The following is a 19,955-nucleotide window of genomic DNA, read 5'->3' on the forward strand; positions in this document are numbered from 1 at the left end:
CAGAACCGACAATTCCGGTATTATATATACTCCCCAAGGTCCACAAGAACCCTCTGAATCCGCCGGGGAGACCAATCGTTTCTGGTATAAACTCGGTGACAGCTAATCTGTCCGAATTTATCGATTTCCACCTACAACCTTTAGTCATTACCAATAAATCCCATTTGAAGGATACAAAAGACCTTCTAAATATGTTGAAAATAGTCCAATGGGAAGAAGGACTAATTATGGTAACAGCGGATGTTCGATCTTTATATACTATTATAGATCATCAGGATGGCATAAATGCAGTCACAGAATTTTAAAAATTAAGCACTTTGAAACAAGAACTGTAAGATTTTATTGTAGAGGGGGTACTTTTCATTTTGACGAATAATTATTTTAAATTTTAATGATACCTTCTATATCCAGAAGGTCGGGACTGCGATGGGCACCAGGTTCGCTCCAAGTTATGCGAATATCTTCATGGGACAATGGGAGAAAGAAAAGATTTGGAATAACAATCCCTATGGAGCGAACCTGGTGTCCTGGTCCAGATATATAGATGATGTTTTATTTTTCTGGAAAGGAGGTTTGGACCTTTTAAATGATTTTTTTAAATATCTAAATGATAATCCTTTTAATATTGATTTTAGTTTTGTATCAAGTGAGTGCACGGTTAATTTTTTAGATATAACCCTATTTGCTGACAGAGGAGTTTTAAATACCATGAATTTTACCAAACCCACCGATTCACAAACATACATTCAGATCGATAGTTGCCACCATCACAACTGGTTGAGTGCCATTCCAGGTAGCCAATTTAGACATCTCAAAAGTAATTGTAGTAAGAATGACAACTATGAAGCACAGGTACAGAACTTTAAAACAAAATTCTTATCTAGTGGCTATAAATCTGAAACTTTGGAGAAAGTGATAAGGGAGGTAGACAGTATCCCTAGAGAAAAACTCTTGGAAGAAAGAATAAAAAATGCACAAATGGAAAAATATGGCCCGAAGGATTGGGCCTTTTTCACTACGTACAGCTGCCAAAATAAAATTTTTGAAAGAATTTTGAAAAAACACTGGAATATCCTACAAAAATATCCTATCATTGGCTCTTTGATACCAGTGAAACCAAAATGCATCTACAGGAAAGCACCATCTTTGAGTTCGACATTAGTTAATAGTGTGTTACCAAAACTAAAAGCTATGCCGACTGTTAGATCAAAGGGCTTCCACAGATGTGGAGTATGTATCGCGTGCCGACACATAAAAAGTAACGGCACAACAAAAATCACACAAGTAGATATTAATGGCAAAATTCACTCTATTGAAGAATTTATAACATGCAATACTAGCAGTGTTATATATGCTATCAAGTGTGAATGTGGACTGTACTATATTGGACGTACTTCTAGACCTTTAAAAATACGAATAGGAGAACATTTACGCAATATAAAGAAAGGTCTAGAAACACATGCATTGTCTAGTCATTTTAAATTACGTCACAATTGTTCGCCATTAGCCATAAGAAGGTTTATAGGGTTAATGTGGGTTAAAGGGAATTGGAGACAAAAAAAACTTACCAAAACAACTGGCTAAGGCTGAGATGAAAAAGATCTATGAGTTGGGCACTTTAAAACCAGGAGGATTAAACCTCGATTTTGAAATAAAATGGTTTCTGTAATTTTATAGACTTTTTTTCTTGCTCACCTTTCCTATATTCCCTTATATTCATCTGGTACACCAATATTGCACTGTGCACTTTATCAATATTTTGGGATCAATCTATTTTTAAATGTGTTATTCATTGTTGCTTTTATTGATTTTAGAATTATGATCGTCAAGTACACAGCACTTTTGTTCATTATCTCCTATCTGCTGACATCGTATACACTACATTATGGAGCAAAATACAATAAGGATCTCGTTCCCTGTCACCATGTAAACAACTCCGGTTGTTATAACTATTTACCGGAAGTGATGTCGTGTGAGAACGGGCTACTTCAATGTATGAACTGAGTAATATTGGAGAAGTTACGTACCCGCTTTCTCCAACAGGAAATTGAGTGATCATAGTAAGGAACTATGGGACTTGTAGTTTCGACTACGCGAATGCATCAGGTTACCATGGATACTTACCGGAAGTGACGTTGTATACATGCCGAGCGGAACAGGAGTAACCACATGATTGTGATCCACGAATAGGAATTTGATCGGACGCAGCAAGTGGTCATGGGACTTGTAGTTTTCATTTGTCTAGGGACCAGCTGCGTCCGATGTATTTAGATTGAACTAGGTAGTTAATAGACCAAAATACACACTGGGATCATTCTGATTTGAACCTTAAAAAAGACCCCAGATACGGGTCGAAACGCGTTGGTTTGCTTGGTCTTTTGGGACCCAACCTGACAACTCGTTACAGATCTACAAGAGACGCTGACGGTGAACCTTTTCCTGATATCGCATACAGGACTTCGGTGTTTGAGATGCACGAAAAAGACCTGTTTCCTGCTATTTTTCTTCTATGATCTGGTAATTGTTGTCCTCCAGCTGTTTGGGGATCCTAAATAGTCTCATTTGTAGACCATTTTTGCACTCATCATCATTTTAATATTGTGTTTTTTATGTGAATTTTTTCTTATGTGATTAAATGGTATTGCACTATATACCTTTCTCTTTTTTACATGAAATTTTGGCCTGTTGAAAAAGGACAAACGTTTAAAAATGTTGGATACTGCAGGACACAGCTCCTATTAATTACCATAAGTATTTCATAGCGCTGGAACTGGGGTGTTTGTCTTTTCTTTACTTTAGCAATAAGGGAGGATCTACCATAGGTGGTACCTCCCACAAATTTGTATCCATCTCCAAAAAAGTACATGTAAAATTAAAATTGTTTAGAACCTTAAACGTTTTGTCTGGATTTAACCAGGCCTATCCCAGGAGATCCTCAAATTGGGAAATACAGAAAAAAAACTGCCTGCTTCTTCCTCCATTTGAAGAGGGCAGAGAAATTTCCACCTTCAGTAAAGTCTGGTGATGAGCCATAATCAGATCTTGGAATCCCACAATATCTGGCGAGCTTCCCTCCCTCCCACCAGTGTAATAAATCCAGAACACAAATTAGAGCTACCCCTCCTTGTTTAAAATCAAAGCCCCAATCCTCATTCACTGATAATTAGACCCTTATCTGATCCTCCTCACAGATCAGCAGCAGGAAAACACAAATGTATGTAGTTCACTTTTCACTCATTGGCTTGAAGTAGTCAGCAACAAAAACCAAACTGTAAACATATGGCAAGCAATGAGCACTACGAGCCTGCTGTGGACGAACCTTTATAGTTTGAAAAAAAATTGTAAATGATCATCTTTCCCTGCCCCGGTAAGTACAAGTACATTTTACTTCATGTTTAAAACACAATTGCTCCAGACTGAAATAATACATGAACAAAAATGGAAAATATATCACATGAGCATTTTAAATTACAAGAGAAATTTTTAAAATGTTGACAGAGATGAATACTGTACCCTACTGAAATATATTATATTTTAGTAGTCAGTCATAAAGACCATTTTAAGAGCTCACTGTAAGCACTGAGATATAAAGCATTGTACATTTTCAGCTGCAATAAAAACATGATTAAAATTAGGCATGAGTGCTTCTGAAGGTGGAAAAGCACCCACGTGACACCTTTGTAAGTGGTTATTAAATTTTAATAACATTTTGTGAGGCACAAATTTATTTATAGATACAAAAAATATATATATATATATTATTTTTTAAAATACATCACAGAAGAATATTTATACATATAAGATATACTAGCGTTTGCCCACAGCTTCGCTCGCGTGGATGTCTGTTATTGCTCAACTGAACTAATTTTACAAAGACAGTAGTGGCTTCTAATATTTTGAAGTATATTTTATAATGTAGATGTCTTTGTAAACAATATTTGCAGTTTTTCATTCAGGGATTAACACAAAGATGCTTGGGGCTACTAACCCGTGAGCAAGCCACGTAAAGCTGCTCATGGGAGAAGCAGCTGGTCCTGAGATCTTCGCCTGAAGCCCTAAGCATTTGTCCCTGCGACTTGTTGATCGTAATAGCAAAGCAGATGCTAACAGGAAACTGCAGGTGCTTGAATTGAAAAGGAAAATTGTTGGGGGATAAGGCGTATACGTGGTATAAACATAGTCTCACCTGCACCAAATGCCATTAGAATATGTGCCTAAATTAGGTTCCTCTGTAGAACATTGACTTTAAGTCGGGTTCTGTTGCTTAACTTGAATGGAGTCAAGTTCTGCAAAAGCAGGATCAGACCACCAACTATCAGTGCAAAGCTGTGTGTTGGAAGTCCAGCTGCACTATTTTGTAGATCCCAAATACGTTGCTACTTAACCTACAGTAACACTGAAAGGTTTTAAGTAACATGAGCAGCGACTCCGATAAGTAGTATTTGTCTTGGTGTGCCATCTACTGGATTGACATGTACATTGCAACTTCATGAGTCAAGATAAGCTGTCTAATTAGTGATTAAAACTACTTGGATTTTTCTGCTAAATAGATCTTGAGCTATATAAATCTATTTATATATGCATACATACATAAAAGGTGTGCAATATATATATTATATATTTATACATATAGTAATTTTGGACTTGAAGAGCCAGTGCATTTTTTTCCGTCTATATAGTTCATAAACAGTCCCTAAAAGTATATCTGATTGCAAAAAATTATATTTATATACATCTAGTAATTTTTGGCTTGAGAAGCCTGCACATGCCGAGTGTCAAGCGTCTGGTTTTTCCTTTAATGCTCCTCTCCCTGATGTCACATTGCAATAATACTTAACTCAGTTTCTTTCTAGGTAACTATGCTATACAATAGTAAAAATGCAATCCAAATTCATCCCGTAGTTTTTGCGTGATGCCTGAACGATAAGACAAACAAAAATTCTGGAAAAAAAAAATTGGTCTCCATAGTTCATACACAGTCCCAAGGAGTACAGTTCGCCCAAAAACATTCTATGTACAGACATAACTATTACAACTTTATTATAAGTATAGTTACTATATAGTTAATTTCACAGAAAAGGTTTTGGAATCACTGACCTTAAATGATCTTGGAGTTACGTAGCTGTATTTCCCTGACCACATTTGCTTGATGAGCTCTGCATAAGACTTGGCTATTTCTCCTCTCATTCCTAAAGGGTTATCCAGGTTTAACTCCTCTTGATACTTATCATTAAGGAAGTATTCTGTTAGTGGTGGGGTATTGCTCAAACACTGAAAATGTAGATTGTAAAATATTATTTAAAAAATTCAACTTGTTTACATATTCTAGAAAATATGCATGCTGTACATTTTATTACATAGCGTATAAACTCGAGTATAAGCAGACCCGAATATAAGCCGAGGTACCTACTTTTACCCCAAAAAACTGGGAAAACTTATTGACTCGAGTATAAGCCTAGTGTGGGAAATGGCAGGAGCTGGTAGTGCCCCCAGTAGTAATTCCCCCTGGTTGTGACCCCAGTAGTAATCCATCCTGGTAGTGCCCCCAGTGGTAATCCCCCCTTTCAGTGCCTCCAGTAGTAATTCCCCCTGGTAGTACCCCCAGTGGTAATCCCCCCTTTTAGTGCCCCCTGTAGTAATCCCCCACTGGTAGTGCCCCCTGTAGTAATCCTCCCCTGGTAGTTCCCCCAGTGGTAATCCCCCCCTGTAGTAATCCTCCCCTGGTAGTTCCCCCAGTGGTAATCCCCCCTTTTAGTGCCCCCTGTAGTAATCCCCCCCTGTAGTAATTCCCCCCTGGTAGTGCCCCCTGTAGTAATCCCCCCCTGGTAGTTCCCCCAGTGGTAATACCCCTTTTAGTGCCCCCTGCAGTAATCGCCCCCTGTAGTCCCCACCCCCAAGTAGAGAGAGACGTGACAAGACTCAAAAAAAAAAAATCTCTTACCTGTAACTCCCGCTCCTGGTCCCGCCGCTGTCCGCTCCTCCGGCGGCTTTGCATGGGAGAGACGTCGTCATGACGACGTGTCTCCCATCACCCACTGAGGGAGCCGGAAGATGGCTCCCGCAGTGGGAGCAGCAGCAGCCGCTGAGAGTCTGACAGACTCTCAGCGGCTGCTGATTACACCAAACACGCAGCTGCCGGCTCCGGCGGCTGTGTGTTTGGCAGTGTGTAGCGCTGACCGAACTCCGTCCGGTCAGCGCTACACTTGACTCGAGTATAAGCCGAAGGGGTACTTTTTCAGAACATTTTTTGTGCTGAAAAACTCGGCTTATACTCGAGTATATATGGTAATTAGATTATATTTCTTAACAAATACCAAAAAGTATTTTAACAAGAAGTAAATAGGCATTAAAGGTTCCAATAAAACAATTATTATAATTTTCAGAAAATGTAAATGAAAATACATTTCCAGTGGTTTGGTCACAGCAATCATGGTAAATGTTAAATGTATACATCTTGAAGTAGCAATTTAGTGGAGACGCCCTAAAGGGAAGTTTGGGATCTTCCTTATAGTAGCGAAATAATCCTATTTGTGGAGGATAACTTCCAATTTAAATATCTAACTTCTTTTAATTGACTTATTCAGACTTATTCATGGGTGTGTTATTTTTTTTTATCTGCTTCTATGTTGCTGGTGGTTTCCCAGTTATATATGACAGCATATATCCCTAGAGTTCCCGATAGTTTCCCAGGTATTTATGGCAGCCACAGATATATATTATTTTAACCCTGCATAGCATATATCCCTTGGTTGAATTTACTGAAGATTCCAATAAATGAATAGAATATCCACTATAATATCTTCCAAACAGCAATTTTGTGTCAGAAGATCTGTGTCTAACATGTATCCTGAACTCCTTCCAAAATGTGAATCATTTTGGAAGGAGTTCAGGATACATTTTGGACAAAGAGCTTCTGACACGAAATTGCTGTTTGGATATTCATTCATTCATTCATTCGAATCTTCAGTAAAGTTAACCAAGAGATAGCCACAGATATTTAAAAAAAAAAAAAAAACACCTAACATAAATAATCCTAGGAAACCACCAGGAACTTAGAAGCAGATAAAAAAAAAAAAATCCTGAAGAAGTCATTTGATAAAACGCGTTGAGTATTTAAATTGGGAGAGACCCTCTACAGAAATATCTCGCTACTAGAAGGTGCTCCAACCCGAAAGGGTTTATGTAACTGAAGATTTAACAACATTCTTAAAGAGAGGTCACACCAATGTCATGTCATGTAAGGATGGCATTTTAACATTGTCAATTAATAAATATATTGGTTGAATTTTAAAATTGAAAGGCTGATCACTTTTTTATTGGGTGAATTCTTGGTGCAAGGGTTTTATTTTTTTCTGAAGAAGATCTTTAGCCACATTTATCTTTTTCCTTTTTGGTGATGGATTAAGGTAAGAATCATTATCGGGTTGGACACTATAGGTGGCGTGCACCATTGGACAATTTATAAAAATTAAGAATTACCTGGGAACTTGTAGTATTGTTTGGAACATAGCCGTCACTACAGTACCCGATACACTTACACAAGCTAGATCACTAAAAATTTTTATTGTAATTTATTTTATTTTTTTTACCTGAATTGCAGAATTCATAAAACAAGTGTTTCCAAGGTTACTTAGGCCACAAAGTCCTGGTTGCTCATTGTGTCTTCCTGGCTCAGAGTATTCATAGTTCTTGTAGGCAGCATATGAAGGTAGGCAATAGTTTGAATTTTTCACACTAGAAGCACAAAAAAACCCAAAAACAAATGCATTGTTTAAAAGTAAATCACAAATTGGCAGAAAAATTAATACTTACAAACAAATAATTCCCAACAAATATATTTTTTACCCAGAAAATTATGTGCAGGTGTAGGTTCACAGCTCACTCTATTTTCAATAGGTATATCAAACTTTAAACAATTAATATTAAAACATAACCAACAGCAATTGATCATTTTAGAGAGATTTCCAGCTCTGCTTGTGTGTTCCTATTTGCACATTTGTTTTAGTATTCAATATTTGCTATTTAATTACAGGTGATACAGCTAAATTCCCAAGGCTGCCGATGCACCTCAAGTGCAATGCAATAAGTGAAAGAAAGCAAACTATTTATAGCTTTTCAACAAGGACAGCATGAGCTAATGTTCTCAAGCTGAAAACAGAGAAGGCCAATGAAGGATGCATAAATGTGTTCCATTTAGGTAATCTATATAACGGTCTCAGTGGAGAAACTTTTCTGAGTGTAGACTAACAGACTTAAAATATATGCCACCTCCACCCAAAAAAAATATCTGTGGTCACTGTGTCTATTCAAAGTATAACCAGAGAGATGTTGCAGTGAAATACAGACTTAAAAAAACCCCACAAACTAAAACATTATGGAGTCTAGGGGGAATATTCCCTATAGTGAGAGTTTTTAGAAGTGGAGATGTACCCTTAGCAACAATCAGATTCTACTTGACATTGAACTAGCACCTTCTCGAACGTAATGGCTAAAATCTGATTGGTTGCTATGGGCAACATCTCCACTTCTAAAAACTCTCACTTTAGTAAATTTACCCCTAGCTGTATTAGGCAAAAAAGGGGTCTTTCAATAGAAGTATATTTCTGCTTCTGATTTTAAGTCTTCACTACAACCTACTGTCAAAATGTTACTCAGCTGCTCCTCTCGAGCGCACTCCATACAGATGTGTCCCTATAGAACTTTGCTGCAGTCATTCTAAAAAGACCCTTCGGTGTGCTAGATCCCGTGAGACTCTGCTAGCGCCGGGCATATTTTATTACCGATATACAGATGTGTCCACATACATCTATCCTCCGTGCACTACAAGTCGCTCCACACAATGCGGGAGCTCTGTGTGACGTGGTAGCGCCGAGCATCTTTCGGGTGACGTTTTACCTTCCAATGTGTCTTATTTGCACAGTGATGCGAATAGCTAGCATGAGCAGCTTCTAATTAAAATGATATGTAGTATGCCTATGTTCTGTGTATCTGCATGCAAAACGCTACGTTACTGTCAGCGGCTGTAACACTGTAAAGAAGCATTCCGCATGCAGATACACCCGCACTCGCTCACAGAATAAAGGCATGCTGCATATCATTTTAATCAGAAGTTGCTTGTGCTATCTATTCACATCACTGTGCAAATAAGATGAATTTGAAGTTAAAAAGTCGCACAAAAGACGCTCTGCGCTACAGAGTCATGGTGGTAGTCATGTCATAATTTGGGGTGGTTTTGGTGGAGGAAAGGCTGGAGATTTAGCTCAAACAACATCAATGGAAAAACGATACCACAGTATTTTAGTACATCATGCTGTAACAAGTGGAACTCGAAATATTGGAAAGGGGTTTATCATGCAACAAGATAACGACCCTAAGCAAACATCTAAAAGGTGTATCAATTATTTGAAAAGTAAAGAAAAGCAGAAAGTTCTACAAATTATGACAGTCAACTGATCTCAATCCAATTGAGAAACCTGGGACGCATTTGACAGAAAAGTTCATGTACTGTAATGAATCAACAAAATTAAAAACTTATTGGAATGTCTGAACAAGACCTGGAAAGGCATAACTTCCGAAACTTTAGAAAAGATGGTGTCTGGAACGCCCAAATTATGTGAAGCAGTGATGCGTGCCAAAGGAGGACACATTGATGAAAGGCAAATTGAATCTGAAATTTATGTTACACTATAAAATTATAATAAACTTTGATAATGTTAGTTACAATATCATGTGAAACATTATTATGAATAAATATTTTCATTATTTCACTACATTGTCTTTTATTAACAATTATTTTCCTTGGCCAAAGACTTTTGCACGCTAGTGTAGATAGCACATAAATCATTAATATATTTTATATGGATATGTGATAGAACATGTTACTATTTAATGATCTAGTTTGTTTGTTTTTTTTCCCCATTTTGGATTTTTTATTTACCTAGACTATTTAAAAGCACACAATACAACAACACAATATAATTAAGCTACACTGCATCGGGAAAGTATTCACAACGCTTCACTTTTTCAACATTTTGTTATGCTACAGCCTTATTCCAAAATGGAATAAATTAATTTTTGTCCTCAAAGTTCTACACACAATACCCCATAATGGCAACGTGTAAAAAGATTTTTTTGAGATTTTTGCAAATTTAATAAAAAAAACCCACTAAGAAATCACATGTACATAAGTATTCACGGCCTTTGCCATGAAGCTCAAAATTGAGCTCAGGTGCATCCTGTTTCCACTGATCATCCTTGAGATGTCCCTACAGCTTAAATGGAGTCTACCTGTGGTAAATTCAGTTGATTGGACATGATTTCGAAAGGCATACCCCTGTCTATATAAGGTCCCACACTTGACAGTGCATGTCAGAGCACAAACCAAGCATGAAGTCCAAGGAATTGTCTATAGACCTCAGAGACAGGATTGTCTCGAGGCACAAATCTGGGGGAAGGGTACAGAAAAATATCTGCTGCTTTGTAGTTCCCAATGATCACAGTGGCCTCCATCATCCGTAAATTGATGAAGTTAGGAACCACCAGGACTCTTCCTAGAGTTGGCCGGCCGTCTAAACTGAGCGATCGTGGGAGAAGGGCCCTAGTCAGGGAGGTGACCAAGAACCCGATGGTCACTCTGTCAGAGCTACAGCATTCCTCTGTGGAGAGAGGAGAACCTTCCAGAAGGACAACCACCTCTGCAGCAATCCACCAATCAGGCCTGTATGGTAGAGTGGCTAGACAAAAGCCACCCCTTAGTAAAAAAAAAAAGCACATGGCAGCCCACCTGGAGTTTGCCAAAATGCACCTGAAGGACTCTCAGACCATGAGAGCCAAAGATTGAACTCTTTGGCATCAATGCCAGGCATTATGTTTGGAGGAAACCAGGCACTGCTCATCACCAGGCCAATAACAACCCTACAGTGAAGCATGGTGGTGGCAGCATCATGCTGTGGGGATGTTTTTCAGCGGCAGGAACTGAGAGACTAGTTAGGATAGAGGGAAAGATGAATGCAGCAATGCACAGAGACATCCTGGATGAAAACCTGCTCCAGAGCGCTCTTGACCTCAGACTGGGGCGACAGTTCATCTTTCAGCAGGACAACGACCCTAAGCACATAGCCAAGATATCAAAGGAGTGGCTTCAGGACATCTCTGTGAATGTCCGTGAGTGGCCCAGCCAGAGCCTAGACTTGAATCCAATTGAACATCTCTGGAGAGATCTGAAAATGGCTGTGCACCGAAGTTTCCCATCGAACCTGATGGAGCTCGAGAGGTGCTGCAAAGAGGAATGGACAAAACTGCCCAAAGATAGGTGTGCCAAGCTTGTGGCATCATATTCAAAAAGACTTGAGGCTGTAATTGCTGCCAAAGATGCATCAACAAAGTATTGAGCAAAGGTTTTGAATATTTATGCACGTGTGATTTCTTAGGTTTTGTTTTTTTTTAAATAACTTTGCAAAAATCTAAAAAAAAAACCCATTTTACACAATGTCATTATGGGGTATTCTGTGTAGAATTTTGAGGACAAAAATTAATTTAATCCATTTTGGTAATTGGCTGTAACATAACAAAATGTGGAAAAAGTGAAGCGTTGTGAATACTTTCTGGATGCACTGTATATCCACTACTAAGGTACCCCCCAGGTCACAATTTTTAATCCATTGAACATACTGTTCTTTGCAATCCCCAGTTATCGTTGTCTGACAAAATTATGTAGAGCACATTCTCCCTTGATAGCAATATATGCACCCATTCCACATCCATTACGACTGTTGCCAAGGGAAATCTGCACTTTTTAGGCAGCATGTGAAGAGAACACTATAATGGAAATTTATCAAGACCAAGCTTGGGGGACGGTTTCATTTAATCACATGCTATGTCTGCTACAAAACACAAATGAAAGCTTGGCAATGGCAAAATAAAGTTATTTTATAATATATTTCATCCTATTGGTGTATGGAGAAAAACATTTGAATCTGTAGCAAAGAATTTGTTATAGTAATCTAAGGCGGCAATTCAATTGAATGTGATTGAATAGCTCCAGGAAGTCCTTCCCAACACTATTCACATTGTTTTCCCCAAGCCCGACACTTAGTTGGGAGATGCCGATTAGCACGTCTTAAAGCCGGTGTTTAGGTGCGCTAACCGGGCATTTTCTGACTTAAGTGCCGGCCACGATGTTGTTAGCAATGCGCAAAGCTGAAAAACAGCATTACGACCGGTACTTTAGTCGGATTTCTGCTCGTACCATAAGGAGGGTGTAAGAAGAAATCCTTTAGTTGGGCTATCAGTGCGGTCAATTGAAAAGCTCTGGGAACCCCTTCCCGGCAGTGTTAATTTTGACAAGGATTTTAAATTTAATTTTAGTGTTAGGGCCCAATTCAGAGACGTACGTTCATCCGAAGAGCTATTATTATTATCATTTATTTATATGGCGCCACAAGTGTTCCGCAGTGCCTTACAAATTACATAAACAAATAGGTGACCAGCAACTTACAGTACAATACAATACAGGACAAGGACATGGATAATATACTTTACTACATTAGCGACCATACCACCCAAATAAGCAACAGAGCAAGGCAACCAAGTGTTAGGTGCTCTAGTGGGGAGAAAGTAGATGATGAAAGTAAAGTAAGGAGAAGCATAAGAGGGAGGAGAGCCCTGCTCATAAGAGCTTACAATCTAAAGGGAGGGGCATGCTTGACATGTTTCGGCGTTTGGGGGGCGGAGCGGGGGCGTGCCTGGTCGCCTTCCCATAATCTCTGCAAATTCCTCCATCTCTGAATCAGGCCCTTATTAAAATTGTAGTTGGTTTAAAGTCACATTTTAGTCTCTCTCTTTTGCTTTGTTTTAATCCAGATTAATCAGTAGGCCTCAGTTTTCATTTTAGTCAAAATTTTAGTCATAATTTTTGTAAACAGTCTAATGATACTGTAATGGATTTTACTGAAGAGCTTTTCTCAAATTCCCATGAGAGCTTGAAGTCGGCATAACTTTAACTATGGGTTAGGTTCAGTAGGCTGAAGGAGAATGTGCTACATACTGACTTACCGTAGTACTCCTCCCATATATAATTAATGCCTTAAGTTTGTTAGAACAAGTTCAATACACAATCATATTGCCTTCACAGGTCATTTTATTTTTCTGCAAATATCTATAACACAATTGTTTTAAAAAATTTAAAAAAATCCTACTTCAAAAATAAACGTAGTGCTGTATCAGTGCTAATTTTGACAAGGATTTTAAATTTAGTTTAAGGGTGTCCACACACACAGCAATTTTTTTTCCCGTTCTGGCCGATTCCGACACATTGGAACGACAGATCGAGTAAAAAATGCCCAAATCTTGAGTCCCCACTCACGAACACGATGCGCCCCCCCGCAGGTCGCACATCGCATCTTCAGATCTGCCGTGCAGTATGGCACATCTGACAATCTAGGACACAATGCACTATAAAAAAGTCTGGCTGCAGGAGATCGTATGAAGATTGGACAGCATATTGTGTGCATATCGTGTGCTGAGCTGCCAGGGAGATTTTCAAGGGAAATCGGACACATCGTCGGATCGGATCGTAAGTATATCGGTATGTGTGTGGGCACCCTTAGTCACCAATTTAAAATTGAACAGAGATTTTGTCGTAATTTTAGTTAAAATGTTTATTTTATCATTATAATTTAGCCCTAAAAAAAAATGTTGTTGACAATTACTTTTAGTCAAAATTTTTGTCTGCAAAATTAACACTGCTTCCCCGCGTTATTCACATCACACTCAATTGAATTGCCCCCAATAATATAAATGTTTGCATTATAAAATCAGGAATCTCTATTAAGAGGCATTGTTTGCAGTGACACAATGTGGAACATAGATATAACTGTTGAAATCCTCACTTAAAGCACTCCATATCATGACCCTCAACGTCAACATCTCTCATAAAATGATGTGGTTTCTCACTATTCTGCATTTGGTCATAGTCCCAGCAAGAAATAGAAGTGTTGAGATGCAAAACTTGCTTCAGCTGGTAAAAATCTGTAATAAATAAAAACATTTATTTATTACAGATTAAATATTTTATACGTAAATGTCTAATAATAGAGATTTACATATGTATATACATAATATAAATATATACATTTTACGTACATACTTATATGTCACTTTGAGTGTTTTATAATGCACTACCACTCGTCCACAAGGTTATTATACACACGACAGGTGTTCGTAGGCCTGTAGTAGTGCAGTACAAATAATTCAAAACAAAATGTAGGTATTCTCAATTACACTAAGGGTAGGGTGAGGGAAGCAATGGTTAGTAAACAAATGCATGAGACATGCTACAAATCTCACAAGAGGAGGTGTATAACCTTATCTCAATCTCAGAAGCAGACCTTTGGAAGGCGAGGCAATTCAAGGTCCCTTCAGCCAGCTAAGTAACATTGAAGAACATATATTTCCTCAGATCTACAGTATGTGAACAGGGTTTAAGTGGATTTTGGTAAGTTAAACAAGTAAACAATGTACTCCATATTAGCTCCTTCAATGTCAAATGGACCAAGCGTACTGTTGTGGTCAAAGAGAGATGCAACAACTACAGCATGTAGTATCAGAGTTACAGATGTGTCCTCATAGAGATGGGTCCTCATACATCTAGCCTCCTTGCGCGTTAAACAGCCCTTCTAGTCGTGCCATGCCGAGGTGTTACTTGGTAGCGCCGAGCATCTTTTGTGCGCTTTTTTACCTTCAAATGCATCTTATTCGCACAGTGATGCGAATAGATAGCACAGGCAGCTTCTGCTGATTAAAATGATATGCAGCATGCCTATGTTCTGTGAGTGAATGCGGGTGTATCTGCATGTGAAACGCTACGTTACAGTGTCAGCAGCTGTAACACTGTTTGTGTCATCTATTCACATCGCCGTGCGAATAAGACGCATTTGAAGGTAAAAGGTCGCACAAAAAACGCTCTGAGCTACCAAGTCGCACAGACCTCCTGCGTTATGTGTGGCACGACTTGTAGCGCACAGAGAATAGATGTATGTGGACACACCTGTACATCTAGCTCAATACGCCACTCAGCGCGACTTGCCAGGCATGAGTGAGCCGCCAGGTCCCGTGCTACTCTGCTAGAGTTGGAAGTCTTTTTTTTCCCAAAAATGCATCTAAGTCGCAATGTGATGTGACTAGGACGCACCAGGAGACTCTGCTGATTCATTTGATAGGTGACACTTGTATATCTGTGTGCACCGAAGTCTGGATATGAAGCACAACGGAGCTGCGTCCGATACATTGTAGCACTTCCTTTACAGATTCAGAAACTCGTACACAGATATACAAGTGTTGCATATCAAAATAAGCAGTAGCCAGCTGGTGCGTCCTAGTAGCATCACATTGCAACTTCGTTGCATTTTCGGCGAAAAAAAAAAAACCCGCAAAAAAACGCCGGGCACTAGCAGAGTCTCACGGGATCTGCAGCGCTTGGAGGGGCTTTAAGCGCGACTACAGCAAACATGTCTAAGGACACATCTGTATGAAAAACATAAAATCCATATGGTCTCACCGATAATTGGGATAGTAAAATTATTACTCCAAGATATTTAAGTATGGGTATAAATCCAAGAAAAGCTAGACCAGACTGTTGAAAATGCATATTAAAAACCAAAACAACAAAAACATTGCGTTACACAAACGTGCATTTCGTCTGGATTTGTTTTTACAGCAACATAAGGGATTCAATGTAGGGATCTGCATAATCATACTTTTCTCTCCGGTCTGTTTCTCTTTATTGACTTAGGGCCAGAGGTGGTAGCGATAGCTCTAATATGGTAATGCAGCATTAGGCGTCATGCCTCCTGCATGTATTACTGATCCGAGTTGCATCCTGCAACGCAACATTGGATCATCTGCGAGACCATCAGCTGGCTAAGTGATCCATGGAGTCATGCAAGACAGCTGCCGCAGATTCAAAAAAAAGGCCAGAAAATCTCCGCCAGCCAATGGAGATCCTGGCATCGTCACTCCACCACAGCGGTGGCGACACACCTTCGTTTGGGAAATGGAGGCTGTTGCAGCCCCCTCCCCGCCCCAAAACGGCAGCAAATTGTCAATCACTGACAGTCTGATGCCGAACTGCGAGCAACAACGCAGTATGGTTCTGGCCCATGTGCAGACTCCCAAGCATCAGGAATCTGCGTCCAAAAATTAGCAATGTCCTCTGCTGAAGCAGACCCTTATTACCCATTAAGAATTTATCATTACTCTTCCTATCCTTAAAAATATCAACTAGATTAAGACAAGTCTTTTGGTTAGGGCACTCTTCACGCTTCATAAAACGCAGATTAAAACTTTTATTAGCCTGATATTTCACAAGACAATACACATGGCAGCACATAAATAGGGTTAATATGAAAGTAACCCTTACAAAGCTGCAGACTCTCCTTACCTTCAACAAGAATATTAGCATCACAATCTATACAATTATAGTGCTTTTATGCACCGTAAGTGCGGCTTGATAGATCAATCCTCTCATAATCGTGATCATTCCAGAGACCCACATAATCAATTATTTCTCAGCATGAGCTCATACAAAAAAATAAATATACACGATTGTATGAATAGGCACAAGGTTCATCCAGATATTCATGATCATATCAGCAAGCATATATACATATCAGCAAAAATAGTGTATCACTTTTGAAGAAATTGGTATACAGAAATAGATTTAAATCAGTAAAAGTTGTTGAAAGGATAGGAAAGTTTGAAGGAAGCACACAAATGGTGCCGATCTGGTTTCTACTTTTGGTGGTTTGTCACCTGACATTGGACGGCCAATTAGAGTCCAAATCTGATTTGCAGCAATATGTATTATGTACCTCTGCATCTGCTTTTGGCTCGGCTCTAACTGGGAACAGCATCCCTTGCCAATGAGAGTACAGGTGGAAAAATATGGAGTAGTAATAAAATCAGTCTGTAGTGATAATTAAATTATTTGAATACAATTAAATACTTCAGCAAAAATATTAGCACAACATAATACCTAATAATTAATCAAAATGCTTGACAATTTATTAATCTCATCATTAATGCAAGATTTTACAAAATGCATACATGTGTGTGAAAGAAGTGCCCTGTTGCACATACTGTATAACAGCATCTGCTTTTATCCTTCTTGTCTACCACACAGTGGAGGGTTAATGAGAGTACAGATAATGTGTGTACCAGGGTGCTTCTGCTGTTGGCTGCTAATACACGGATTTATCAAGTTAATCTATTTCCCTGTGTAGTTTGCTCCTGTTTCTATATTTATCTCTTACTATAGGAAGTTGGTGGGTAGTGCTTATTGATCTATCACTTAATACAGAGGTTCCCAAATACGGTCATCAAGGCTCCCCAACAGTTCAGGTTTTAGAGATATCCATGGTTGAGAACAGGTGACTTAATTAATACCTCAGTCAATTTGATTTAACCACCTGTGCTCAACCATGGATATCTCTAAAACCTGAATTGTTGGGGAGTCTTGAAGACCGCGTTTGGGAACCTCTGACTTAATATATAACTTCATATAAAAAAATTTGTGATAAACCAAAATAGGACATTTCAATAATTACTTCAACTCCTTAATTTTGTTTGTGCTGGGACAAGTGTATTTGTAGAATATATTTAAGATACCCTTGTTTTGGATGCTATTGATACAGTACATTCCTTTATTTGTGTAGATTTGCCACCTCCTCTCTGAAGTTGACCCTCTTCTTGCAGATAGATTTTTTTAATACTGAGGCACGATTATTCTCATTGGTTTTTGAAAAAACCCCTGTAAGAGGGGAGAAACGAGTCAAGGAACAGAGTGGACTGCTCTCAACCCCATCTTATGCGCTCAGAGTTGGATCTTTTAACTTGTGGCTGTCAGCAGCATCCTCTGACAACATCTACCAGTGCATGAACTTGTGCTTGCTGGAGGTGGCTCCGGCAAAACACATGGAGCCCGCATCCACCGGTTCCCCTCCCCCACCCGCAGGCATTCTCTGCTGCGGTGAGCCCTAACAGCAACCAGACTTTCCTTATCCCTTCTGCGCCCTTGTTGGGAGCCGCTGGAGCGGCGCGACCACATTATATATACACACACTCCCACACACAAGTCGGGAGCCAATGGAGCGGCGTGACCTGGGGAGCCCCTGGACTTTTTGATCCCACTGGGACAAGACACAAGATTGTGGATTTGGTCAGGAGATCCTCCACCCCATTACACCCCGTACCAGAGCAGTGAATGCACACAGCATATACATTGGGGAACTGCTTCTGGATATTGGGCTCTGCATGGTGACTATACATAATAGACTTATCGTTTGTAGCCCTTCTATACATTATTGTGACTACTACCCTTTAGAATTTAGATACAGGGATCAATGACCCACATTCGTTTCCAACATCCGATTGAGAGCTATTAGTGATATATTGTGTCTGAGCTTTAATGAATTTATCAGTTTTTAGTTATATTTTTGCACTGAATACAGTCTAGAGTTTTCCAATGTGCAATGATTATACATGCTTTTAAAGTTGAACTGCAGTTCATTTATCTATATGTTTAATAAATTTATGTGTTTTATTATTCACAGCCTTGGGATTTGTGTATTGACACTAGCGCAGACACCTTTTTTCTGTTTTTATATGATTGTTTAAATAGCTGGAGAATCTCTTCCTATGGTGTATGTGGCATTTTGTGGTTTTGGTGCCTCAATTAAAAAAATAAAAATAAATAATAATAATGGTTTTGCCGATTTCTATGGACTGCATGTTGCTGATGTTAAAGAAGTCTGTGGATTGGTGTTTTTGATTCAATCTCTTACCTTGTTAATAATCTAATTTGTCAACCAAAAAATGACTATGTAATTAAAATTACATTGGGCCAAATGTAATTGCTTCCGAATTGCTAAAATATCTTATATATTACATCCACCACACAATATGTAAATAAATGATAGAAATATTATATACAATTGACATAATAAATAAATTGATGTAGGAAACATTCCTTTTTTATTTTATTTGTTAAGGGATCATGAATGTATTGTCAGTTACATAATTACATTGCATGATTTTTCTTCACTCCCATTAGTACTTCCATTACTACAGTACCAATGTGTGTAATGCAAAAACTGTGGAAGAAGAGGGACCATGGATGTCACTTCCATATATCATTTATGTTTTATGAATTTTATTCTTTCTGTGTTGCTTAAAACACCCATATTAACTAGTGGGTGCCTCAACCTAGTTTTAAAGCTCCCTGTCAAAGTAGACTGCGGGCAGTTATGTTATCTGAGGGATAAAGTAGAGAGCATGAAAAGGAACCTCTAAGTCATCTGGGTACAATTATTTGGACACAGATTTAATTTGGTCCATTCCGCAGTCTAGGACATATTAATGCCATTATGCTAACTTGAGAATGCTCCAAATATTGAGCAAATACTTTATCATAGTAAGTCACAGCTATGGGTTTAGGAAATTAAAATAAAAGCAAACAGACTTCCATAATTAAATGTAACTCCTAAATATATACATATTTACAAGGAGTTGAGATGTTAAAATGTATTTTTGTTCTAAGATTTATAATTGAAGTAAAATGTCTATCACAATATAGTGTAATGTTATATACTCTGGGCTGTTATCAGATTCTTAATATTTCTATGCATGTATAGGTGTGGGATCTATTATCTATTATGTTTGGTGCTTACAGTTTTCTGCATAAGCAAAATGCGGAGAAACATTTATAAAACACAATAAAAAGAGGACACCGATCCCTGTACTACATTCTGCATTAAACTGCTTAGCTGAGTTCCCCATTACTACAGGAAGACACACTAGTAAATAAATTTACATGACGAAAATGTAGTACAGCAAGAATTTTCTCCGGTGCACCTGTGTACCCAGGGAGTATAGTTACAGCACCAGTAGCTTGGTGTTGT

At 38.6% G+C, this 19,955-nt stretch overlaps 1 protein-coding gene across 5 annotated transcripts in view; it reads right to left on the reverse strand.

Annotated features, from left to right (window-relative positions):
• USP15 (ubiquitin specific peptidase 15) overlaps positions 1–19,955 on the reverse strand; it is a 163,332-nt gene that overhangs the window by 77,404 nt on the left and 65,973 nt on the right. For 4 of the 5 annotated variants that reach the window (XM_088478112.1, XM_088478115.1, XM_088478111.1 and 1 more), the window contains 2 exons: positions 7,590–7,734; positions 5,098–5,271 (listed from right to left, as the gene is read on the reverse strand). In XM_088478112.1, coding sequence (XP_088334238.1) covers positions 5,098–5,271; positions 7,590–7,734 — 319 coding nt within the window. Of the gene's footprint in view, positions 1–5,097; positions 5,272–7,589; positions 7,735–13,889; positions 13,959–19,955 lie in introns of those variants that run through there. The other variant, XM_088478113.1, reaches the window with a different exon arrangement.

This window comes from Taudactylus pleione, unplaced genomic scaffold (assembly GCF_031769625.1).
Source record: "Taudactylus pleione unplaced genomic scaffold, aTauple2 ptg000207l, whole genome shotgun sequence".
Lineage (NCBI taxonomy): Eukaryota > Metazoa > Chordata > Amphibia > Anura > Myobatrachidae > Taudactylus > Taudactylus pleione.